Here is a 26,262-nt window from a genome sequence, read left to right on the forward strand (position 1 = left end):
CGCAAATTCTTTCTGGATTCAAACCAAAGCCAGGTAAGTTACGGCGGCGTAGCGTATCTCAGATACGCTGCGCGGGTGCAGATCTATGTGGATCTGCCCCCTGATATTTCACCTAGGCCCCTATGGGTCTCCTAAAAATTTTTTTTAAATAATATTGTAAAAAAAAATGAATATATTGTAAAAAATAATAAAATTGTAAAGAAGTAATAATAAAAATAAAATAAAAAATAAACTGACACCAGTCTCTGCCCTTTTGACATTGTCCACTGCTCTTCCGACACTGTCCATTGCCCTATTGCTTTGGGGTACACACCCTAACGCAATAGGCTGTGCGCACCTATGCCACTAACCCTAATGTACTGTACAAAAATGAATATATAGCTGGGCTAATATGAATCTAAATAAAATAACGTTGCTGATTATATGTTGACTAAACATCTGTCTGTTTGGCCAGTTTGATATAAAACATGTATGACCTTATTCATTACAAAGTTCTTAATCCAAATGCGCTAATTCTTACGTTCAGTAATTCACATCAACCACTCAGAATTCATCTTGAACTGATCTGTTTTCAGCAAAATGGTTTCTACCTGGCACTGCACATAGAAACTTTATGAAATGTCACACAGACATTTCATAAAGTTCAATTGGCGCTGCAGTGAGCTGAAAAAAAATAGTGCATGCGCTCTTCTTTTTTCAGCGTACTGTGCCTGCACACCACCGCAACATAGTGGTGTGATTGGGCACACAGAATAACATCTGGTGTGAATGGTGCCTAAGGAACAGAGCAGCCACCAGCATACAGGACACTAATTATTTATGGAAGTACTGTACCCAGTGCTGATAAAAAAAATAACTAAGTTTCAGCTTTAGGATTTAAGAACTCTACCAAATAAAGTTTGCAAAGTTCCATGTAAGCTGACGATCCAAGCCGGTATGGATTTATTTTGGGGTCAAAGTATTTAAAGTTATTCCTCTTATTTGTCGGTAATTTCTGTCTCCTTGCTCTGGCCTCATTCATAGGTTAATGCCATCCAGAAGACCAAGTTCTTAACCATTAAGTCCATCCCCACTCCCAGCATTGAGGAACGATGGAGTCCTTATCTTCATAGCTGTAAACTTTAAAGAATACCATAAGCCATGCCAGGTGGACCATACAATGCCGTTGTCATATGTTCCAGTATAGTTTCCTTTTTTATAATACACGCCATTTAAATTGGCCACATGGCACCTGCAAATATAAATAATGTTATTTATGAGACAAATAGTTATAGGTATTTCTGCATGTATTTTACGATACACTATAAAGTTCAGATTGGCACCTCTATAATCTTATATATTACTGGCTGTGTGTTAGTGAACAGAACCTGATTTACAGGCAGATCACAGACCTGTATGAACACGTTAACAATTTGCCATTCTTATTGCTGCAGCGTTGTACGACAAAACCGGGACACGCATTGAAAGAAGAGAACGGCCATGTTTTGTTGGAAATGTGGTCTATAGGTGAAGGTTTATTGCAGTGGTTAGTGATAAAATGCACAAAGGATTAGTGGATTTGTAAATTATTTGTAAATAAAAAATAACGCAGGTTGCAAATTTTCACATGATTCCCTACGGTTCCTCATTTTTTTATTTTAATTTTTTTCAGGGGAAAGCGCAAACGCAGTCTCTCATGGTTCCTCATTTTAAGTGCAATATGCACCTCTGTTCATTGTTGACATAGACTTAATGTACTATTGCAGAACAGTGTATGTTGGAAATAAATAGAAATTATAGCAAGGACCTATTCCTAATCAGATGCGATGGCACCTAAGAATGTGGAACAGAAAGTCTATGCTCCCCCTAGTGGTAAAATCTGATTATAAGTGAAAGAAGTCATTCCTAATAAAAAGGTACAGTATATTGTTCAGACAGTGTTTGGAAGAATCAACAACTGGGAGTAAAGTGAAACATTTTAATTATTGAATGCTCAGGTTTGGGGTCCCATTAACCACTTCAGCTCCAGAAGGTTCCCCCCCCCCCCTTCATGACCAGGCCATTTTTTGTGATACGGCACTGCGTTAGTTTAACTGACAATTGCGCGGTCGTGCGGCATTGTACCCAAATAAAATTGATGTCCTTTTTTTCCCACAAATAGAGCTTTCTTTTGGTGGTAATTGATCACCTTTGCAGTTTTTATTTTTTGCGCTATAAGCAAAAAAAGACCGACAATTTAAAAAATATATATATATTTTTTACTTTTTGCTATAAAACGTATGCAATAAAAACATGTAAAAAATCGAATTTCTTCATCAATTTAGGCCAATTTGTATTCTGCTACATATTTTTGGTAAAAAAAAAAATAAGCATATACTGATTGGTTTGCGCAAAAGTTGTAGCGTCTACAAACTATGGGACATTTTTATGGAATTTTTTTACTAGTAATGGCGGCAATCTGAGACTTATAGCCGGACTGTGACTATGCGGTGGTCAAATCGGACTCTAAGAAACACTTTTGACACTTCTTTGGGGACCTTCGACACCAATACAGTGATCAATGCTAAATAATTTGCACTGTCACTATACTAATGACACTGGAAGGAGTTACCATCAGGGGCGATGAAAGTGTGTGTGTGTGTGTGTGGGGGGGGGGTGCTTTGACTGGGGGAAGACAGAGATCTGTTTTGCTTCTTAGCAGAAACACAGGATCTCCATCTTCCCCTCTCACAGAACCGTGATCTGCCTTGTTTACATGGGCAGACTGCCATTCTGCCTCTCTGGGGCACGATCGCTGGGTGCTGGCGAACATCAGGTCTGCTGGACCCGCTGATTGGCTCCCGCTGTGTCCAATTGGAGCAGGAGTGGAACGCCGGCGGTGCGAATGCACGCCCCAGACCCGAAAATGAGGTGAAAGTGAAAAAAGGTGAAGTACAGGTATGTGAAGTACAGGTATGTGATTTCGCGCTAAATGGCCGCCCTGCCACAGTACATTTACGAGGGGCGGTCCTGAACAGGTTAAAAGCTTTGAGCACATTTAACTGTGTGGTGTGCCTTACTGAAGAGTAATTAGTTTATAAGGTACTACAGGAAGTATCACAGTTTCCATGCAAAGCTAATGTTTATTTATTTTGCTACAGTTGCAATCACTTAACTTACCTTTAATGAAGTACTGTATGTCCCATGTCCGGCAGGCTGATGGTTCCTCTAGAAACCTTCTCTCCAGTGATGCCCAGTCCTCTTCACAGAGCTATCTGAGCGGATTGTATTTGGTATAAGCTAGGGCACCACGTTCCAATTATATCGGAAACAGTTCATTTACAGTGCCCAAGGATGACATGTTAAATATAAAAAAGTCGACTCTGTGGACTGGGGGTATATGGCCATTTATCCCTGGATGGGGCAAACTATATAGAGAACTATCAGTGGTCACTAAGCCCAATGATCATCTGTAAAAGGTATACATGTTTAATGTTTTGGGACCAGCAGATACCTCCATATCATCGTGTAATATAAGAACTGTAAAGTAGTGGTCATCAACCCTGTCCTCAGGACCCACTAACAGGCCAGGTTTTATGCATTACCTTGGGGAGATGCAGACTAGAATACTGCAATCACTGTGATATATTTCAGTTATCTTGCAAACCTGGCCTGTCAGTGGGCCCTGAGGACAGGAGTTGATGACCACTGCTGTAAAGGATATACTTATCTGCTTTTTTTCCTCGATCATGGAATTGTAGTTGTTCCATTTAAACTTTTAAGTTGTTCCACCACAGTGGCCTCTGGCACCACCTGTGCCACCTTTAGGAGCTTTGGATCGTGAGCTAAATAGACCCTGAATTCTCTCGTCCAACCTCCCAAGGAAACAAATTATGTAGTTTGTGAAACGCGTAAAAGCTGAGACAAGCAAGAACTATCTGAGTGACCATTGATATATGGGCAGCAGTCCAAGCAGGACATAATGATATTACACTGCCAATACAAAGTTCTCACCCAAATGGAGATATAAGAATACAGATTTGTTTTTATGATGTAATGCTATGTGTGTATTTCTCGTTGCAATTAAGAAAAGTCATTTATTCCTTGTATTAAATAAAATTTGATTTGATTTTTATATTTAAAGGGGTTGTAAAGGTTTGTTTTTTATTTTCTAAATAGGCACTTTAAGCTAGTGCATTGTTGGTTCACTTACCTTTTCCTTCGATTTCCCTTCTAAATGCTTTTTTTTCTTTGTCTGAATTTCTCACTTCCTGTTTCTCCTCAGTAAACTGTTCTGGCTGACTAACCCCCAGACAGAACAGCTCGGATGATGGGGGCAAGCTTACTGAGGAGAAACAGGAAGTGAGAAATTCAGACACAGAAAAAAAACATTTAGAAGGGAAATGGAAGGAAAAGGTAAGTGAACCAACAATGCACTAACTTAGTCTCCATTCACATCTAGGCGACAAAACGCCCGACGCCGGACGCTTGTGCCGCTAGAGGGGGAAATTCCCATTGCTGTCTATGGAGATGGTTCACATCTCATAGACGCCGTACGCCTGTCGCCTGAAAAAAAGTCCCGGACCCTTTTTTTCAGGCGACATTGGCGTTCGCCCATTGACAGCAATGGGAAGAATTTTTAAAAAAAAATAAAAGATACACTATCCGCGGCAAAATACGCCGCGTACGCGGCGTTGCTTGTCGCGGAGATGTGAATGGAGCCTTAAAGTGCCTATTTAGAAAATAAAAAAGAAACCTTTACAGCCCCTTTGACGTGTCTTCTTTAGGCACCCTAAAAATCCGCTAACCTATAATGAACTCTTCAAAGAGCTGAACTTCTGGGGCCACAAAGGTTAATTGCTTCCAGTCTAACACAGAGGTACACTAAAGAAGGGCCCAGAGGATGTCTTGTTTGTCCCCTCCTCTGTTGACAAAGGTCCTTGCATTGTTTTCAGAGAATGTCAAATATTCTATGAATGGGGGAGAGGAGCCTGTCATTCATCCTCCTCTCCCCATTCAGAGAACATGTTACATTCTGTGAACCTTTGTCAATGGAGGAGAAGCTAAAAAAGGGGCGGGGCACCTATTAACCCCACACAGTGCCGCAATTTATGTGGCGTGAAGAGGAACGGGCATCACTGGAGAATTTCTGTAGGAACTATCAGCCTGTTGGATGCGGGGAGCAATTCATTAACATCTATGGACCAGAGCCTCCATCAGGGGTACAGGCATTGCACCTGTACGGGGCCCGATGGTCCCCAGGGGCCCGGCTGGCCCCCCTCCCATTTTTTTTTCACCTGTAAGGGGCCTGATGGTCCCCAGGGCCCCATACAGGCCCGGCTGGCCCTCCTCCCTTTTTTTTTCTTTTTTTTTTATGCATTACACCTGTAAGGGGTCCAATGGTCCCCAGGGCCCCTTACAGGCCCGGCCGGCCCCCCTCCCGTTTTTTTATTTTTTTTATTTAAAATGTTATTTTGCATTACACCTGCAAGGGGCCCGATGGTCTCCGCTTATTATCTTGCATCAGGAGAGAAGAGATTACACTTGTTTTTTTCCCATCAGTACCCCCCCCCCCCCCCGGTACTCTGCTCCAGGGGGGCCCTGCCTAAAGCTGTGTAAGGGGCCCCAAAATTTGTGATGGCTGCCCTGCTATGGACTATGGAGGTTATACTTACCTGCTTTATTCCTCGGTACTGTGAGGATAGATTGCTTCCGGTCCAACATAGGAGTACATAAAAGAAGTTCCTAAAGGGCCCGCTTTTTCTCCTCTATTCTGTTGATAAAGGTCCTTGCATTGTTTTCAGAGAATGTAACATTTTATTAATCTTCCTCTCCCCATTCAGAGAACATGTTACATTCTCTGAGGCCAGGTTCACACCTATGCGAATTGAGTGCGGCTTAAACCGCATCTAATTCGCAGAACATTTCTAAATACATTGTTTTCAATGAGGCTGGTTCACATTTGTGCGATGCATTCGCACTGCGCATTGCAGTAAAACCGTGTGCATCTTTTAGGCATTGCGGTGCGGCTCAGGTGCGAATTCAAGCCCATTATCTTCTATGGGTACGCAGCTGAATCGCAAATGTGTTCAGTTCTCTTCAGGAATTTCTCTCATTCAGCTCAATACACTTCTCCCCCACTCTCCTCTCAGGCCCCGTACACACGACAGAGGAACTCGACATGCCAAACACATCGAGTTCCTCGTCGAGTTCAGGGATGAAGCCGCCGAGGAGCTCGGCGGGCCGCCTTCTCCCATAGAACAATGAGAAAATAGAGAACATGTTCTCTATTTTCTCGACGAGTTCCTCGGCGGCTCCATCGGGCCAAAAGTGTACAGACGACAGAGTTTCTCGCCGAATTCTGCCGAGAAACTCTGTCGTGTGTACGAGGCCTCACCCGTAACTTCTCCCAGGTCTCCAAGTTCGCATCTAAAACATTGCTAATCTGCTGAACACTTCTCTTATCTCTCTGCAGAGATAAGAGAGCTGAAATTCGCAGGTGTGATTCTGGAGAAGAGGACAAAAAAGAGTGGGAGCATGTCAGGACTTTTTAACCCCATGCAGTGCCACAATTTATGTGCTGTGAAGAGGACCGGGCATCACTGGAGAGAAGATTTCTACAGGAACCATCAGCCTGCTAGATGTGGGGAACAATTCATTACAGTTACATTATGTGGCTGTAGCTATAGAAAAACAAACTGCTCAACTTGCAATGTAAGGTAACCTGAAGCAGGAGAATGACATTCCAAAAAGTTTGAACTCCACCCTGCATACTTGTTATAGGTCAGTGAAGCCTGAATGAAGAAGACAGCTTTGGAGACTTTTAAAAAAAGTAAATCAGTAATGACAGCTTCCACATTGCTATGCCCATAGGTCCCCGTTAGGCAAACTGTTTACTGACCTGTTGAACCACCAGCCACATTTGTTTTCTTTGGCACAGCTGCCTTTGATGAAGCGGTCATTATCCTTGTCTGGAGTGCTGAAGGGCATTCCTCTGAGTGAGGCAGACCATTGGTGATCAAAATTATTCCCACCGGCTAGGGCATCCCCTGCATTCCCAGAATAATATCCCAACCAGAGCTTGTAATTATCCTGCAGAGAGGAGATTAAAATAGCAATAAAATCAACCATATGCACACTGGGGTTGATTTACCAAAGGCAAATAGACTGTTCGAGGAATTTTTCTTTAACCACTTCAGCCCCAAAAGGTTTACCCGCCCCCCTTCATGATCAGGCCGTTTTTTGCAATAGGGTACTGTGATACTTTAACCACTTAACACCCGGAGCTTTAGGCAGCTAAAGGACCTGGCCAGTTTTTGCGATTCGGCACTGCGTCGCTTTAACTGACAATTGCGCGACCGTGCGACGTGGCTCCCAAACAAAATTGGCGTCCTTTTTTTCCCACAAATAGAGCTTTCTTTTGGTGGTATTTGATCACCTCTGCGGTTTTTATTTTTTGCGCCATAAACAAAAATAGAGCGACAATTTTGAAAAAAATGCAATATTTTTAACTTTTTGCTATAATAAATATCCCCCAAAAATATCTATAAAAAAAAATGTTTCCTCAGTTTAGGCCGATACGTATTCTACCTATTTTTGGTAAAAAAAATCGCAATAAGCGTTTATCGATTGGTTTGCACAAAGTGTATAACGTTTACAAAATAGGGGATAGTTTTGATTGCATTTTTATAATTTTTTTACTACTTATGGCGCCGATCAGCGTTTTTTTTTCGTGACTGCGACATTATGTCGGACACTTCGGACAATTTTGACACATTTTTGGGACCATTGTCATTTTCACAGCAAAAAATGCATTAAAAATGCATTGTTTACTGTGAAAATGACAATTGCAGTTTGGGAGTTAACCACAAGGGGGCGCTAAAGGGGTTAAGTGTGACATCATTTGTGTTTCTAACTGTAGGGGGTGTTGCTGTAGGTGTGACGTCATTGATTGTGTTTCCCTATAAAAGGGATCACACCATCAATGACGGCGCCACAGTGAAGAACGGGGAAGCTGTGTTTACACACAGCTCTCCCCGTTCTTCAGCTCCGGGGACCGATCGCGGGACTCCATCGGCGATCGGGTCCCGTGGTCACGATCACGGAGCTTTGGACCGGGGCGCGCGCCCGTGACCCACGGCTGGGCACTTAAAGAGGAAGTACCTGTACGTGCTTGTGCCCAGCCGTGCCATTCTGCCGACGTATATGTGCAGGAGGTGGTCCTTAAGTGGTTAACTGACAATTGCACGTACGTTGTACCCAAATAAAATTGATGTCTTTTTTTTCTCACAAATAGAGCTTTTTTTTTGTGGTATTTGGTCACCTCTGCGTTTTTTTGTTTGTTCTAGAAACAAAAAAAGACTGACAATTGTGAAAAAAACAACAACACTTTACTTTACTTTATGCTATAAAACATATCCAATAAAAAGAATGTAAAAAAAAATCGAATTTCTTCATCAATTTACACAAATTTGTATTCTGCTACATATTTTTGGTAAACAAAATCCTAATAAGCGTATATTGATTGGTTTTACGCAAAAGTTAGGTTTATTGAATTTTTTATTTTATTTTTTGCTAGTAATGGTGGTGATCATAGATTTTTTAGCGGGACTGCGACATTGCAGTGGACAAATCTGACACTAAGTGACACTTTTTGGGGACCAGTGACACTAATACAGTGATCAGTGCTAAAAAAAAATGCTCTGTTACTGTACTGACACGGGCAGGGAAGGGGTTAACAGGGCGATCAAAGGGTTAAATATGCTCCTAGGGAGTGCTTTCTAACTGTGGGGGAGGTGCTTTGACTCGGGGAAGACAGAGATCCGTGTTTCTGCTTAGCAGGAACACAAGCTCTCCATCTTCCCATATCACAGAATGGCGGACTGCCTTGTTAACGTAGGCAGACAACCATTCTGCCTCTCCTGAGAACGATCAGCGTGTCCCAGCGGACATCGCGTCCGCCGGACCAGCTGATTGGCTCCCACTGTGATTGGATCGCCCAGACCAGCGCATGAAATCACGCACAGGTACGTGATTTTGTGTAGGAGGGCTGCCCTGCCACCACAGTATATCTGCGTGGGCCAGTTCATAACAGGTTAAACCATAGTAAAAGTTTCCAAAATTTCACTCTGCAAAGAATACCCAATCACATGCACCTAAAATAGAAAAGTTTGTTTCGCTTGCACATGATTGGATGATGAAATTTAGCAGAGCTTCCCCTCATTCACTAAGTCCTGGGGAAAATTGTGCCATCAAACGCTGCCACTGTACCCATGAATTGCCACCACTGTGCCATCAAACGCTGCCACTGTACCCATAAATTGCCACCACTGTGCCATCAAACCCAACTACTGTGCCCATCAATTGGCGCCACTGTGCCCCATTAATTGCAACTACTGTGCCCCATCAATTGCCGCTACTGTGCCCCATCAAATGCTGCCCCAGTGTGCATCCCCTGCACTTACCTGTCCCCTGCACTTACCCTGCACTTACCTGTCACAGCGCTGTCCTCAATGTCTTCTCCCGTCCTCTGCTATGATTGGACACCTGATAGGCCTGATAGGCTTCCAATCACAGCACCTGTCGCTTCAGTTAATCAGGTGACAGGTAACCAGACCCGAGCACCTGATTGGCTGAGAGGCGGGTCAGTTTTAGGAAAGCGATTTAATCGTGTCCCTAACACAACACTAAGTAAACAGTGAACACAGCATTGCGCCCGCAGTTTACCATTTTGGAAGCCTATTAGAGCCCACGGCTCTAATCAGGCGCTTCCAAAAACACCCCCGCCGCTGTATTTCAGATTCCCGGTGCCCGACAAGGGGCCGGACACCTGAATAGGGGGTGGCATCGGCGACCATAGATAGATACCGTAGATTCATGCAATGCAGGAGAGAGGGGGCGGCGCTCCTGCGCTCTTAATGGACGCACCGCCACTGACTACAAGTGCAAACTACAAGTGCAAAGTGCACTTGAAACTGCACTTAACCACTTCAGCCCCAGATTATTTTGCTGGTCAAAGACCAGGCCACTTTTTGCGATTCGGCACTGCGTCGCTTTAACTGACAATTGCGCTGTCGTTTTATGGCATTTTTATTAATATTTTTTTTTTACTAGTAATGGCGGCGATCAGGTTTTTTTTATTGTGACTGTGACATTACGGCGGACACATCGGACACTTTTGACACATTTTTGGGACCATTGTAATTTTTACAGAGATCGGTGCTATACAAATGCACTGATTACTGTGAAAACAACACTGGTAGTGAAGGGGTTGACCACTAGGTGGCGCTGTAGGGGTTAAGTGTGCCCTGATGAGTGCTTCTAACTGTAGGGGGGATGGGCGGTGTGTGACAAGACAGTGATCACTGCTTCCGATTACAGGAAGCAGTGATCACTGTCATTGTCACTAGGCAGAGTGGGGAGATGCTTGTTTACATCAGCGTCTCCCCGCTCTATCTTTTCGTGAGATGATCGCGGGTATCCCCGCGGCGATCGAGTTCGCGGGACCCACGGTCAGACTCAAGGAGAAGGCGGCAGGGTTGCGAGCATGCTGCTGGCGGCATCTTAAAGGGGACGTACCTGTACGTACCTATGCCTGTCCGTGCCATTCTGCCTGGTAAATATACAGGCGGCCCTTAAGTGGTTAAAGTGCACTTGGAAGTGCAGTCACTGTAAATCTGAGGGGTACCGTGTCTCCCTGAAAATAAGACCTACCCCGAAAATAAGACCTAGCGTTATTTTCAAGGAGGGCTGCAATATAAGCCCTACCCCGAAAATAAGCCCTAGTTTAAAATGTTTGTAACATCCTATAATCCATACTATTATAGTAGTATATAATGTACAATGTGTGCGTTTCTGTAATATAATTGCGGGGAAGAGAGCAGGTCACAGAAGCGCTGAACAAAGGTATTTGGCACAATTATATTACAGAAACACACACATTATACATTATATACTACTGTAATAGAGTGGATTATAGGATTTTAAAAACATTTTAATTCCATTTACACTGGGGATTCCTGACAGGCAGGGAGGGGAAGGGGGAGAGAAGACAGCACATTACATGGTAAGACCTACCCCGAAAATAAGCCCTACTGTGTCTTTTGTTGCCAAAATTAATATAAGACCCGGGCTTATTTTCGGGGAAACACGGTAGATCTGAAATGAGGGGAAGCTCTGCTGATTTTATCATCCAATCATGTGCAAGCTAAAATGTTGTTTTTTATTTTCCTTGCATGTCCCCCTCAGATCTACAGCGACTGCACTTCCAAGTGCACTAGTAGTGCACAGTGGATTTCCCTTTGTAAATAACCCCCAATTATATTAGGTAAATCCACTCCTTTATCACCACACTTGCCCAATGTCATGCCTTACCTCTTCATTTGTAATTCTGAAGCTGTCATAGATGGCGTGCCTGGTTTTCCCCTGCCAGTCCATGAGATCAATCTGTAGGGTCATCTCCCCTGCACAGGAACACAGCCAAATAGGCTTACTGATTATGGGAAACCTGTGCTAAGAAAAGTATGAAGGCTCACACAGCAGACCTTCTTCTAAAAATGCTAGTTGCCTGGCTCTCACTGGCTTTCCAGACTTTCTGAGCTGCTGATTGGAACAAGCATGCAGCAAGTGAAGTCTGAGCTCTGAATCTGCATCCTGGTCCCAGGGCAGTGTTAAAGAAGTACTGAATCTGCTGGATTAGCTTAACAGCCAGGCAACTAACATTTTCAAAAGGAAATGTCAGCATTGTCACCCTACATACTTCATTCAGTACAGGTTATCTGTAAAGCAAAAGTATTTTCATCAGACAAACTATATTTATTCAGGTAGACTCACAAGACATGCACACCTGCACCTCTCTGCTCTATAACACAAGTCCCTATAGAGCCAGTATACTGTTTTTCCAAATAGACTGAATCTGAGGTTGGGGAAATGCAGGTTAATATGCTCCCTGGTTCTAAGCATCCCTCTCTATGAACCCACTACAGTCTTTACACTCTTATAATTGAGCATGAGGGGGAGGTTGCACATTAGTGAGTTATGTGGCGAGAAGATGCAGTCCTACTCAGAACAGAAGCATAGACCATGCTGAATTTTTTACATCTCTGTAGACCTTTTCGTTTTAGCACAGCTGCAGTGATCCCTGAATCGCATGAGCAATTTATTGATTGATTTTACCACTTCTCTAGAGCTTTAGATGCCAAAACTTACAGCAACCAGCAACCAATCAGGTTTAATCTTTCACATTTTAGGCCTCAGGAATGTTTTTACAGCTGCTCTTTTTGGCTTTAGGACCCTTTCACGCGGTCCGTGTCCGTGTGTGGGCTCCGCTTTGCTCAGCGGGGATCGCTAAGTCGATCTCCGCTGAGCAGGCAGATGACAGGTCTGTCTTTGCACACTGTGCAGGGACCGACCTGTCAGAGCGCTGCTCTCCCCTATGGGGGATTGGATGACGACGGACCGTAGAGTCTGTTGTCATCCGATCCAGTCCACAGACGGATGGAAAATAGGGTTTTCCGTCGGCACACTTTGGCGGATCGGAGCGGGTCAGATGTCAGCAGGCATGTCACCGCTGACTTCCGTGGCTCCATAGACCTCTATGGAGCCCCCGTTCAAGTCTGCCTAAAAATCTGACAGTCTGTGTGAAAGAGGCCTTAAGCCCCATACACACTATCAGTTTTCCTGATGGTTTTCTCTTCAGGTTTACCAAAACCATCTAATATGAGGTCAAACCTTAAGCGTTTCAATTTGAATGCAATCAGGCAGGTCCTTGTACTACATGGTTTTGGTAAACCTGAAGAGAAAACCAGCAAGAAAACTGATAGTGTGTATGGGGCTTTAGACGTTTTTTTCTACAGTCAATAAACTCTCCAGCATGTTATCCTATGTGTAAATGCACATATAGGCTGTTATCAACTGTTTTTGGCTGCAGCGTTTTTGGCTGTAAAACATAAATAAAAAATTGGGTTCTGTGAGGAGTTTTTCAGCTGTAAAAACACTCTAACAACCCTAAAAAACGCTATTGCAAAAACACTGAAAAACGTTGAAAAACTCAATGCAAAGTTACTGGCTTTTTTAGAATGTTAGGCTTAATTTCCATGGACGTTTTTACAGCCACTTTTTTTAGCCTTTTTTACAGCTTATCCGGTTAACGACCGCCGCATGTATATGTACGTCCACAGAATGGCACGTACAGGCATATGGGCGTACATGTACGTCCATGCCTTTTCGCGGGTCGGGGGTTCGATTGGGACCCCCCCGGTACATGCGGCAGTCGGAAACCCGCGGGGAGCGATCCGGGACGAGGGCGCGGCTACTATTTGTTTCTAGCCGCCCCCTCGCGATCGCTCCCCGGAGCTGAAGAACGGGGAGAGTCGTATGTAAACACGGCTTCCCCGTGCTTCACTGTGGCGGCTGCATCGATCGTGTCATCCCTTTTATAGGGAGACTCGATCGATGACGTCAGACCTACAGCCACACCCCCCTACAGTTGTAAACACACACTAGGTGAATCATAACTCCTTCAGCGCTCCCAAACTGCAACTGTCATTTTCACAATAAACAATGCAATTTAAATGCATTTTTTGCTGTGAAAATGACAATGGTCCCAAAAATGTGTCAAAATTGTCCGAATTGTCCGCCATAATGTCGCAGTCACGAAAAAAATCGCTGTAGTAAAAAAAAATAATAATAAAACTATCCCCTATTTTGTAAACGCTATAAATTTTGCGCAAACCAATCGATAAACGCTTATTGCGATTTTTTTACCAAAAATAGGTAGAAGAATACGTATCGGCCTAAACTGAGGAAAAAAAACATTTTTATATATGTTTTTGGGGGATATTTATTATAGCAAAAAGTAAAAAATATTGCATTTTTTTCAAAATTGTCGCTCTATTTTTGTTTATAGCGCAAAAAATAAAAACCGCAGAGGTGTTCAAATACCACCAAAAGAAAGCTCTATTTGTGGGAAAAAAAGGATGTCAATTTTGTTTGGGAGCCACGTCGCACGACCGCGCAATTGTCTGTTAAAGCTAAACAGTGCCGATTCGTAAAACCTGGCCTGGGCATTTAGCTGCTTAAGTGGTTAAAAACGCCTGTCCATGTTTTTTTTTTTTTTTTTGAGCTGGAGCTCAAAAACGCTGCGGTAGCGTTTTTTGCGCGTTTTTGAACGTCTGCCGTTTTTACAGCTCTAAGGGCCCTTTCACACTGGGGCATTTTTCAAGCGCTTTAGCGTTAAAAAAAGCGCCTGTAAAACGCCTGAAAGAAGCTGCATCTGCAATCCCAATGTGAAAGCTCGAGTGCTTTCACACTAAAGCGCCTGAAAAACACCCCAGTGTGAAAGTGGTCTTAGCGTTAAAAAAAAGCGCCTGAAAGAAGCTGCATCTGCAATCCCAATGTGAAAGCCTGAGTGCTTTCACACTGAGGCGCTGAGCTGGCAGGGCGTCAAAAAAAGTCCTGCATGCAGCTTCTTTGCAGCGCTTTAGGAGCGGTTAATACACCGCTCCTAAAGCCCCCTTCCCATTGAGGAAGCTTTTTTTAACGCCAAAGCGCCTGAAAAGCGCCTCAGTGTGAAAGGGGTCTTAGCAGCGCTTTACCAGCGTTTTTCGGGCGCTGGCAGTGTGAAAGGCCTCTGAAAGCACTTGGGCTTTCACATTGGGATTGCAGATGAGGCTTCTTTCAGGCGCTTTACAGGCTTTTTTTAAACGCCAAAGCGCCTAAAAAACGCCCGAAAAACGCCCCAGTGTGAAAGGGGTCTTATAAAAACGGCTCAGCCATCTACAGCTCAAAAACGTCATAGTGGGCATGAGGCTAACATGGAGAGCCGCTTTTAAGCTGCAAAAAACGCTCAGAAAAGTGGCTGTAAAAACGTCCAAAAACGTCCATGGAAATGAAGCCTAATTATAACTTCCAGTGTGCATGAGGCCTTGGACTTCAGCAATCTGATCTGATTGGCAGCCCCGGGCCACCGTAAACTGCACTTCATCGCTGATCTTTACATAGCAAAGAAAGTCCCTAAACTGTTGTATGCTTTTATAGACAGCTCATTGATTGGAGATCCCACTTACTTGATTCCAGCAAATGATAAATATGATCATTTCCCAACCAGTATTCATCGTTCCTGTGCTTAAAGAGGCCGAATCCTTCTTTATACTCTTGCCATTTCCTGGGAATCAATTGGAAAGCTGACATTAGACAACACAATAGAAGCACAACAAATAAGAGTATAATCACGATGATGTGAAATATAGGGGGCGCTAGTGATTACCAAGTGAACCCAATAAACCAACTGTAGTATAGCTCATGTGCTTTAATAAATATAAAACAATTCCACTTCATGAATTTATAAACTACAAATTTATATATTATGTGATCCAAACACATGTGTGAAAAATGTGAACAATAATAATTAAAAATGTATGTGATATCAAGTCCTTTTGATTATACATAAACATCACCACGATTCTACCACAATTGTGCAAAAGGCAATCACGAAAAAACAAAAACAAAAAAAATAAAAAATAAAAAATAAAAATCCATAGAGTACATCCAATTTGAGTCTTCCTTTCTACACTGTGCTATAACATCCAGTGGTTAGTGTGTATGCTAAACACTCACCAGACTGCCAGTGACCACTAAATAAAAGTAGTCATGTGCGCTTGATTACACTGCTCATGTACCCAGGAAACTTCAATTCTTCTCCCATGCATCTCTCACATGTACCAGATTTGCCCAGAAAAAGCAAAGTTTCTTTTGTGTATAATAAGTGATGTTGCGCTGTTGTAAAGCTAAAGTGTAACCAATGTGTAACAAAATAATAAATGTACTTCAAATGAAAAGGCAATAATAAAGGTGTGCACAAGGTGGCAGTGTAAATCATACGTGAAAATAAACTCTTTAAAGTGGATGTAAACCCCTTTTTTTTTTTTTTTTTTTTATTTCTTTTTTTTTTAAAGTGTATTTTGTGCGTGTACTCGAGAGAGGAGCTGGACTGCAGGAGTTGGGAGTAGGCAGGCCTCCCCCAGAGGCAATCTGCCACCTTTCTCCATGCCCCGGGTGGCAATGGCGGGTGTGTGAGGGGGTCCTCCCACACAGCCCGCCCTACCTGCTCCGCTTTGAAGCCCAACGGGGCAGAGGGACTCCCTATAAGGGAGTGAGAGGATTAGCCCGCTCAACCAGCCCCATTAGTCCTTCGCCTCTCTTTAGAGACCGCGTGGTCAATGTGCGTGTGTTAACCCAATTTAGAGTGCCTGTGTAGGTGTGGTGGTTTTTGTGGGAGGGGGGTGGGCGTACTAAGCACAGGCTTACCTTGCATAGCACACCCACCGGGAGCCGGGCTGAGACCACCAAACTCAATTCACATGAAGCCGAGGCCGGGATCCGAACCTCTAGCTGCAGAGGTGAATGGCTTGTCAGCACAGTGCCAATCGCGTTGAGCCACCGCAGCTCCCTCTTTTTTTTTTTTTTTTCAATTCTTCTCCCATGCATCTCTCACATGTACCAGATTTGCCCAGAAAAAGCAAAGTTTCTTTTGTGTATAATAAGTGATGTTGCGCTGTTGTAAAGCTAAAGTGTAACCAATGTGTAACAAAATAATAAATGTACTTCAAATGAAAAGGCAATAATAAAGGTGTGCACAAGGTGGCAGTGTAAATCATACGTGAAAATAAACTCTTTAAAGTGGATGTAAACCCCTTTTTTTTTTTTTTTTTTTTATGTCACAATGTAGAGTATAAGATTTCCTATCATCTGTGCCCAGTCTATCCCACTTTTAAAAAAAAAATAATAATTTTTTATCTCAGTTTAGGCCAATACGTATTCTTCTACATATTTTTGGTAAAAAAAAAAAAAAGATATATTGCAATAACCGTATAGTGACTGGTTTGTGCAAAAGTTATATTGCCTACAAAATAGGGGACATAATTATGATTTTTTTTTTATAGCGGACACATCGGACACTTTTGACACATTTTTGGGACCATTCACATTTATACAGTGAACAGTGCAATAAATATGCATTGATTACTGTATAAATGTGACTGACAGGGAAGGGGTTAACCACTAGGGGGCGGGGAATGGCTTAAATGTGTAGCCTAGTGTGTTCTAACTGTAGAGGGAGGGGGGTGACTGGGAGAGGTGACTGATCTGTGTCCCTATGTACAAGGGACACAGCATCGGTCTCCTCTCCCTGACAGGACGTGGATCTCTGTGTTTACACACAGAGATCCACGGTCCTGCTCAGTCACTGGGCAATCGCGGGTGCACGCACATTGTGTTCCCAGTAATTCGACGGGTGTGCGCGCGCCCCCTAGCAGCTTTAAATGGCAGGACGTCATATGACGTCCTGTCAGAACAATGGAGTCTTCCGCCCGCTGTCATTTGACGGCATGCGGTTGACAAGTGGTTAAATAACAGATTCCTTGCAATCAAACAAATATCAAATAGTTTGCACAACAAACCAAATGATATATATAACAAACATGGGTGGTTAGTCGATGTTTATCAAGCTGATCGACATACACTGAACAGTGAAGTAAAAATATGACAAGTAACAACTCTCTGAGTCAATCTTTTTAAAATTAAGGTAAAAAACAGTGAAGTGTAGTGCTACAGTCTTAATAGTGCAAACTGATAAATATAAACGGGTGTCTCCTCATTCCATGCATTGACACCCCTGTATAAAGTGGCCTGTCACCTTACTGCTGTATGGTAACAGCATAGGAAAATACAGTGGTTGCAATATCTTCTGGGGGGTCTTTATATAAATGGCTGGCGATTTGAGAAGGTTTCTTATAGTGTGGCAAATTTATTAAAATAAAGGACATAAAAAACACCAACAACCGATAGATAACCTCTTACGTAAAATTATGCCCAATCAGCACTAATAGAGCTTGCACGTTTATTTTGGAACTTGCACCACCCCTCAGCCATAACAAGGAGCCTGAGTGCATTCCAAATACCAGAAATTATGTGGCTAGAAGTGTTGTGCCAGAAGTTCCGCCTCTATGCGTTTCGTCACAGTGACGTCTTCAGGAAGCAGTATAATCATGTCTATGCATGTTCAGCTAATATTTCTGTTGTACAAAAGATCACTCACAATATGAATTTTCCAGATTTTACATTTTAGCACAATTCTCCCTTTAGGTGTGATACAAAATTCTGCTCATTAATAATCAAAAGGAGACCATGAAGTGACAGGAGCTGAACAGTGGCATCTTAATACATAAAAGTATGCAGACATGTTCAAGAGGATCACTTGTGTTCAATCAAATATTAGAATTGGGACGGTGTGACCCAAATGACTTCTGTAATTTTTCACACCTGCTGACCTGGGGTTTTTACTCACTATAGTTTAGTAATTATTAGTCCAGAGACATAAAACTGTATATATTTAAAGCCTTACTCCAGGAAATTAAAGAATTATCCCTTGCAGTGGTGTGCTTGGGTAATTTTGCTCGTCTTGTCTAGGGGAACCTTTTTTTTTTACTCAACCAATCCTCTGCTCCTCCATTCTGCCTGCCCGATCCCCATAGTGTCTTCTCCCCCACTCTCCAGTGGTCCAGGGCCCTGACGTCTTTAAGACTAATGCAGGGTCAGGGATTTCTCGTGAAAATGGCATATAACAGTTTGTGAAGAAACAATTGTGTCACCAAAAAGTGTCCATAGAAAACCCACAGCTAAAAGTGCTGCTAAGATCTTCCTTCACTAATCACCGGCGTCAAAGATATTCAATTGTGCACTCACAGAAACACATGGGACTCTAATGCCGTGTACACATGATCGGAAATTCCGACAAGAAAACCCTGGGTTTTTTCAGACGGCTCAAACTTGTGTTGCATGTGCACGGTCACACAAATGTTGTCTGAAATTCCGACCACCAAGAACACGGTGATGTACAACACTACAATGAGCCAAGAAAAATTAAGTTCAATGATTCCGAGCATGCGTCGAATTGATTCTGAGCATGCGTGTTTTTTTGTGCGTCGGAATTGCTTACAGACTTACATCGGAAAAATTGAGAACCAGCTCTCAATTTTTTGCTGTCGGAAATTACGACAAAAAAAGTCAGATGGAGCGTACACACGGTCGGAATTTCCTACCAAAAGCTCACTTCGAACTTTTCTTGTCGGAATTTCCGATCGTGTGTACGCGACATTACTGAATCACTATGACCATTACATCTAAAATGGCATCACGTTCTTAGGCCACACCCATTGTAAATGTTGACACTGAGGGACAGTCCACTGTCAAAGTGTGGGGGTGTGCCATTTACTAGGGGAGCGCAATTTCAGGTAATAAACGTTTCTCTCCTTTACCCTAGATAAAACAAGCATGTCATCTTTGCAATGCAAGCAAGTATAATTGTTTATTTTCCTGGAGTGGGGCTTTAATATTGTTAAAGTTCTTTGCCCCCAAACTGAGAAACATTCTAGGTGCATGCAGCTCTGTATGCCAATCTATAAACATCTGTACATAAAGTGGGGGAAATAATTATTTGATCTCCTGCAGATTTTGTGAGTTTGCCCTCTTACAAAGAAATGAAGTGTCTAAAATTGTTATCATAGGTGTATTTTATATGATAGAGACAGAATATCAACCAAAATTGAGTTGCAGTTCAGTGAGTAAAATAAGTATTTGATCCCCAAGCAAAACATGACTTAGTACTTGGTGGAGAAACCCTTGTTGCCAAGCACAGAAGTAAGACGTTTCATGTAGTTGGTTATAATTTGCTGTTGCACGCACACCTAACATGACCCCCCCCCCCCCCCCCCCCCCCCAAGTGTATATTTTTTTATTTGCTAGGAGTTGTATGTTTGCAAAGCTCTGTAGACATGGTGGGCAATATAATTGAAATCTACCACTGATTAGTTAGAAATACCCTTAAGCCTCGTACACATGCTCAGTTTTCTCAGCAAGAACCAGCAAGAAAACTGCTGACAGAGCTTTCTTGCCGAGTATACCGAGCGTGTGTACGAGGCTTTGAAGTTTCTCGTCAAGAAAATCTAGAATCTAGACGAGAAAAATAGAGAACCTGTTCTCCATTTTCTCGTCGTGAGATTCTCGGCAGTGTTTTCCTGCCGAGAAATCCGAGCGTGTGTATACTTACCTCTCCATGGAAACCCGCGCATGCTCGAAATGACTTTGACGCATGCGCGGTAGCTTCCAAGGCATAGGTAGGGTGAAGCAAGATGGCGGCGACGGCATTGAATGTGACGAGCGCATGCTCATCGTAGTCGATGACATCACCACGTTTGTGCCATTCAAAAGAACGGCGGTTCTTTTGAATGGAGTGTCTGTACACTCTGCCGGCAAGAGATTCTTGCCAGGAATCTCGTCAGGAAAACAATGTTTTTTCCTGACAAGAATCTGGGCCGTGTGTACAGGGCTTCAGAGATAAAATTATCACCTGACCTCTTGGTCACAGCCTCTCTACATGTAACTTCTATCAGAAAACAATGTTTGTTCTATTGTAGATTTTTACTATTTCTTTTACCTGTTAAAACTGACTTTGCCATTGCTGCGACGTTGAATAACAGTCCATCCTCCTCCATCTGACGTGTCACAGAAAACAGTGATTGGTTCAGTGAGTGGCTTGGGTTGTATGCGATAATAGCCGCTTTCCTTTCTCCCACTCTCAAATACGGCTGAGCAGTCTGGAGAAAATGGGAGTTAGACTTCACATACTGTAATCATACAGCCAACCTGGCAATGAAAGCTATTCAGCAAGTTCATGAGGGTGGTGGACATAGAAGAGCATTTATCATTCATGCTGTTAGAGTTGTTGAATATTGACCGTGGTTAAAGGGATGCAGAGTGCAGGGGTTTAGTAGTAAGTGATGCAGAGGTCAGAGATCAGTAGTAAGTGATGCAGAATTCAGGTGTCTGTAGTAAGTGATGCAGAGGTCAGAGATCAGTAGTAAGTAACGCAGAGTTCACGGGTCAGTAGTAAGTGATGCAGAGGTCAGAGATCAGTAGTAAGTAACGCAGAGTTCACAGGTCAGTAGTAATTGATGCAAAGTTCAGAGATCAGTAGTAAGTGATGCAGAGGTCAGAGATCAGTAGTAAGTGATGCAGAATTCAGGTGTCAGTAGTAAGTGATGAAAAATTCAAAGGTCAGTAGTAAGTAAGGCAGAGTTCACAGGTCAGTAGTAATTGATGCAAAGTTCAGAGGTCAGTAGTAAGTAATGCAGGGTTCAGGGGTCAGTATTAAGTGACTCAGAGGTCTGTAATATGTGATGCAGAGTTCAGGTATCAGTAGTTAGTGACCCTCTATCCTACAGTACAGTCACACAGCCCTACCCTGCATAACCTACCACCATCCCTGAACTTGTGGTGGTTCCTTCCTCAGTGTGGGCTCTCTTCTTACTTTCCACAGTTCCAATATGTGGTGCTAGCAGGATTGTGATGGCCTTAGCAGTGGCCAATCACAGTCCTCCTCCCCCTGGAAACAGCAACCCGCCCTCCTAGCAGACCGGATCTCCAGCGGTGGATGGATCGCAGCTGCAGCAAAGACAGAGAACCGAACAAAATGTCCTCATGTTGTGTAATGTGTGAGTGCACAGTGGGGCCCCCCCTTGGGGTTTGTGTGTATAGAGCACATTGTACCCATGGAGGATATGCCATCTTATGTTGACTCATACTTCAGTACAATGCTGTACAAGCTGGTAGGAGGAACCACAGCAGTTAGAAGGGGGGAACAAGTATTTGACGATCGAATACTTTCAGTTGCTGAGGGGCAGGGATGCAGCGACTTTCCGGTCTAAGGCAGTCTGAGACAGTGGCCATGTTGCAGGAGGGGATCTGAAATTGTAAACATGTTGCAGGATGTGGCCTTATTTGGGAGATTGCGGACATGTTTTTAACAGGGTGTTAGACATGTTTTTCTCACTTTCTACCACCACTAGATGCCCCCACTCATCTTTAGTTCCTTTTTGGGAATCGTTTTGCAGGGAATGTTTTTCCCTTTTTCTCTATGTAGAATAGGATGGGGTCAGGCATGGCACCCGAATGTCCTTAGGCATTGTCGTGCGTCATGTCGCAGATAATAATAATATATTTTAATATTTACCGACAAAAATATGAAAATTCCATTAGGCCTCAAATTTGAGGTGAAACATTGAAATGGAAGCTTTCAGAAACGAAGCCATGTTTGACCAAGTTCCCAATACATTAGCTATCTGCTAATTTTTACAACCCCTGTTCTCAAAACAGAGAGTTCAAAAACAATGAAAATAGCTTTCTCACCTAACAAGGTGTTTGAACTGGCTTCAAATGAGTAGATATACCCATTGTGGGGTAGTTTTCATGAACAATTACGTTGACGCCAACTGGCCTAAAAACAATGGCTTGTGGGCCAACGAAAGTCCCTGATAAGAAACTGTTTACACAGCCAGTCTTAGTATCCTGCCTTAATTAAGAGACAGTTTAAAGTCAAGTCCTCACAAACCAGGTTTGACTTGCAGTATTAATACACATGGTATTCAAAGAATATATGTTGATATGAAATAAATGAGAGGTAATGTATAGATTATCAATGACATCTTAGGACCGAGGGAAATATATCCGTTAAGTTAGAACTTTGTTAGAAGAAAGAATTATATGAGAAATATGAATTTGAATAGAAGTATTTTAAAAAGAAGTTAATCAGCATTATGAAAGATATCAAATTGTGATTATAAAAATGTGAATTAACCTGTAACACATATCAAAATGATTCATGTATCCACATTAATAATTATTTTGCATTTGATTGAGAGATGTAACCTATGCATTGATTGAAAAGACTGTTTTGGGGAAAATACGGGTATAAAAAAATATAGAAACATATTATATCGAAATCAACAGTATACTAATTGTATTTTATGAAATGTAGAGTTACCAGAATGTGTATGTGTATAGGTATATATAGATATATCTATGTATACATATATATAGTTAGTCCCCCCAAAAATATAAATATTAACGTATATAGATTATCTCACAATAAAGGTGAGACACCTAGTGGTTGGAAGTGATATTACTTGAGGTTCTCAAAGCCCAGAGAACAAGTTGATTATTAAGCTGTCAGCCAATAGAAACCAGACACGTCTTGACAGGAACTCCCATATGTGCCACGAACCTATGAGTGGAGGACACGTATTGAATAGGCAGAACATAGTATAATCTTTATAGTCCTATTGTTCTAAAGGATATAAAGAGGGAAAGCCCATAGGACAAGGGATCAATCGATCAGCCCGGGTGAGGGAGCCCAGGGGATCAATGAAGGAAGACCCCATCAATAGGAGCACCCCATGAGAGCAGGAATGAAGCAATGACTGAAGCACAATGCATGAAGACTGCAACCATTTTAGCTCTGGTCACTTGCCAGTAGGAAATAGCCATTTTTGGAATTGGTAACTATGTAATTTTTGATTTTATCTGAAATCTATTGTTGTTCCCTAGAAATGTTGAAATATTGAAGTATTGAATATCCTGTAGTGATGGTTTGTTCTCATAATCAATAACTGGTAATTTTTCCTTAAAGAGTACAGTTTTAATTATATTTTTATTTTTACGTAGTTCTAATTCTATTGACAAAACAAACGTCCAATATATTTCACATTGTTAACCACTTACTTACCTGCAGTATAGTAACGGTTGGGCATGTGAAATAGACGCTTTTGTTTCATTGTCATTAATATAAAGTTATTTTGAGAACTTACCATGACACACAGATCAAAGGTATTGCATGCCCATTTTGGGGGTATTTTATTGACTTTCAAGTCGTTAATGCAACGCAACTGGTATTTTAATTTCATGTAAATATTCATATTTTGTCTACCAATAAATTAGCTATTTTGTATGATCATATGTCTCCGTGAATAAGTTTCATATTATAGACTATGTCATATAGATTGTCTTGTATTTAAAAATATCTTCATTATAAAATAATTCAAAGTAAATTACTGTGCGGGTAAATTTTTCCTTAAAAAAGCACAACAGCATGGACTTCGGACACCATCTTATTTGTCTGAAAATAAAGTGCAGCTATTTGGTAATGTTGGGGCCTTACATGAGGCCTCCTATATTTCAAGAAGTGCCCCACCTTTGGGAATAATGTGTTTATGAGTGAATGTGTTTTATATAGCTTTCAATCAGATTCTTCCCTTCATAAAAAATATAAAATATAAAGAAAATGTAAAGCTATGAAAGCCGCCAACCTTTATCATAAACAATAAGGTTCCCAGAGGTAGAGGGCAGCTGGACATCCTCCATTAGGCTTTTGGTCAGGCTGTTTTTATACACTTTGCTTTTGATTGAGTGATAATTGTTTTCTCTGAGGTCCTTCAGCTGCAGTTTCCCCAGCTCCAGCATGTTTTCCAAAATCTGAATCCGATGCCGCAGTTTAGCATTGTCTATTTGACAGATTTCTAGGTCCTTTCACAAAGAAACAGAAGAAAATGAAAAATTATGTTAAGTCCAAAAATGTACAAACTGAACCTGACGTCACATCACAGATCCATTTCTATTTTACATTTGTTGTATTTCACTTTTTGTCCTTTTCAGTGCTCTAAAAAATGTTTTGGATTTTTAGTTGTCTCGATCAGCCTTCAAAGTTCATCAACCATTTAAACTGTTAACATGGTGGTGCACATATATAACAGTAGCCAGAAATTACCGCTAATATCATTATATATTGTACTGTATAAAGCAAGGTGCTACATTGTATTAATTAGGCAGCCTATAGTCAGGCCCAATAGACAGGCAGATATCTTTCTAAGTAGTTGGAGCTTTGCCTCAATACATGGGCAACAAACGACAGCAGCACACATTTTACCAGTTCTCTATAGGAGAGTAAAGGATTAAAGGGGTTATAAAGGTTAGTTTTTTATTTTATAAATAGGTTCCTTTAAGGTAGTGCATTGTTGGTTCACTTGCCTTTTCCTTCGATTTCCCTTCTAAATGTTTTTTTTCTTTGTCTGAATTTCTCACTTCCTGTTCCTCCTCAGTAAGCTTGCCCCTATCATTCGAGCCGTTCTGGCTGGGGGTTAGTCAGCATGCTCGCCCTCTCCCTTGGGACTACCTCCCTGCGGGGAGATGCTGTGTTCACAGCGTCTCCCCGCAGGGAGGTAGTCCAAATCGAGGGGGTGAGCACACTGACTAACCCCCAGCCAAAACAGCTTGGATGATGGGGGCAAGCTTACTGAGGAGAAACAGGAAGTGAGAAATTCAGACAAAGAAAAAAAACATTTAGAAGGTAAATCGAAGAAAAGGTAAGTGAACCAACAATACACTAGCTTAAAGGAACCTATTTAGAAAAAAAAAAAACTTTTACAACCCCTTTAAGCCCTATTTACACAGAGATTTCTCATCAGAACGTGTCTATGATTGCCAGATATACGCAATATATTACCCCGGAAAGGGCAAACATGATCTAATCAATCAATTACAAGCAATGCAAGGAAATTAGATTTACCGGTATGTTGCCATTCTAAAGCAAGTCATGCCCTGGAAGATTTTTTTTCAATTTTTTTGGTTTTAAGAACATTAATTCCATTTTCTAATTGTTAAGCTTGCAATACATGGGTCCGATTTTTCATTCAGCCAGCAGTTTGAATGAAGAAAATGTACCTAATTCCCCCGTTAACATATTCGAGGTGGACAGGGGAATCCTCCCCGCTGCGCTATTGTATTCTAACAGTGGGGAGACTCCCGCCCCCCCCACCGCCAAAATACACCAATCAGTGCTGCAGTGTATAGCCTGTGGCACTGATCACACCGCTTTTATCTGAGAGGGCTGTTGAACAGAAGTCAATTGATAGATCGACTTCTGTTCAATCGCAGTGGCCACATGTTGATTGAAATTCATCCAAGTCCTGCTGAACCGGCTGTTATTTGATCCATGTATGACCAGCTTTAGTGGGGTCAAATCAATGTTTGTTTTCAACCTCAGTAATGAGAAAATTCAAAGGAACAGGATAGAAAGTTTTTCGTGAAAGAATTTCTAACAGCGAATAGGTTTTTCATTTGCGAAAGTCCAATGTCGAATGTTAAAAGCATACATATTTTGAAGTACTTTCAAATAACATTTATCAATTAATTTAATCTACTTGTGAGAATTTTTTACGAATATTGGTTTCAAACATTTACTAGTGTATCACCAGCTTTAGTTCTAAGGGTTTTCCAAGGGGCATTGTTTATAACAAACAAGCATATATATATTTTTTTTTAGATGGCTTTATTTCATCCATTCCCAAGCCACCCCACCATGTTGCTTTTCAAACGATTCTTTATTATGGACAATTGTCCAATACCCCAGTATGCCAT

General features: G+C 42.0%; 1 protein-coding gene across 1 annotated transcript in view; it reads right to left on the reverse strand.

Annotated features, from left to right (window-relative positions):
- Window positions 1-218: 218 nt before the first annotated feature.
- LOC120929117 (fibrinogen-like protein 1) overlaps window positions 219-26,262 on the reverse strand; it is a 36,892-nt gene continuing 10,848 nt past the window's right edge. The window contains exons 3-8 of the mRNA XM_040340345.1: window positions 24,156-24,372; window positions 20,450-20,609; window positions 15,024-15,121; window positions 11,332-11,420; window positions 6,860-7,050; window positions 219-1,231 (exon numbers count right to left, since the gene is read on the reverse strand). Coding sequence (XP_040196279.1) covers window positions 1,051-1,231; window positions 6,860-7,050; window positions 11,332-11,420; window positions 15,024-15,121; window positions 20,450-20,609; window positions 24,156-24,372 — 936 coding nt within the window. The 3' untranslated portion in view covers window positions 219-1,050. The remainder of the gene's footprint in view (window positions 1,232-6,859; window positions 7,051-11,331; window positions 11,421-15,023; window positions 15,122-20,449; window positions 20,610-24,155; window positions 24,373-26,262) is intronic.

This window comes from Rana temporaria, chromosome 2 (genome assembly GCF_905171775.1).
Source record: "Rana temporaria chromosome 2, aRanTem1.1, whole genome shotgun sequence".
Taxonomy (NCBI): Eukaryota; Metazoa; Chordata; class Amphibia; order Anura; family Ranidae; genus Rana; species Rana temporaria.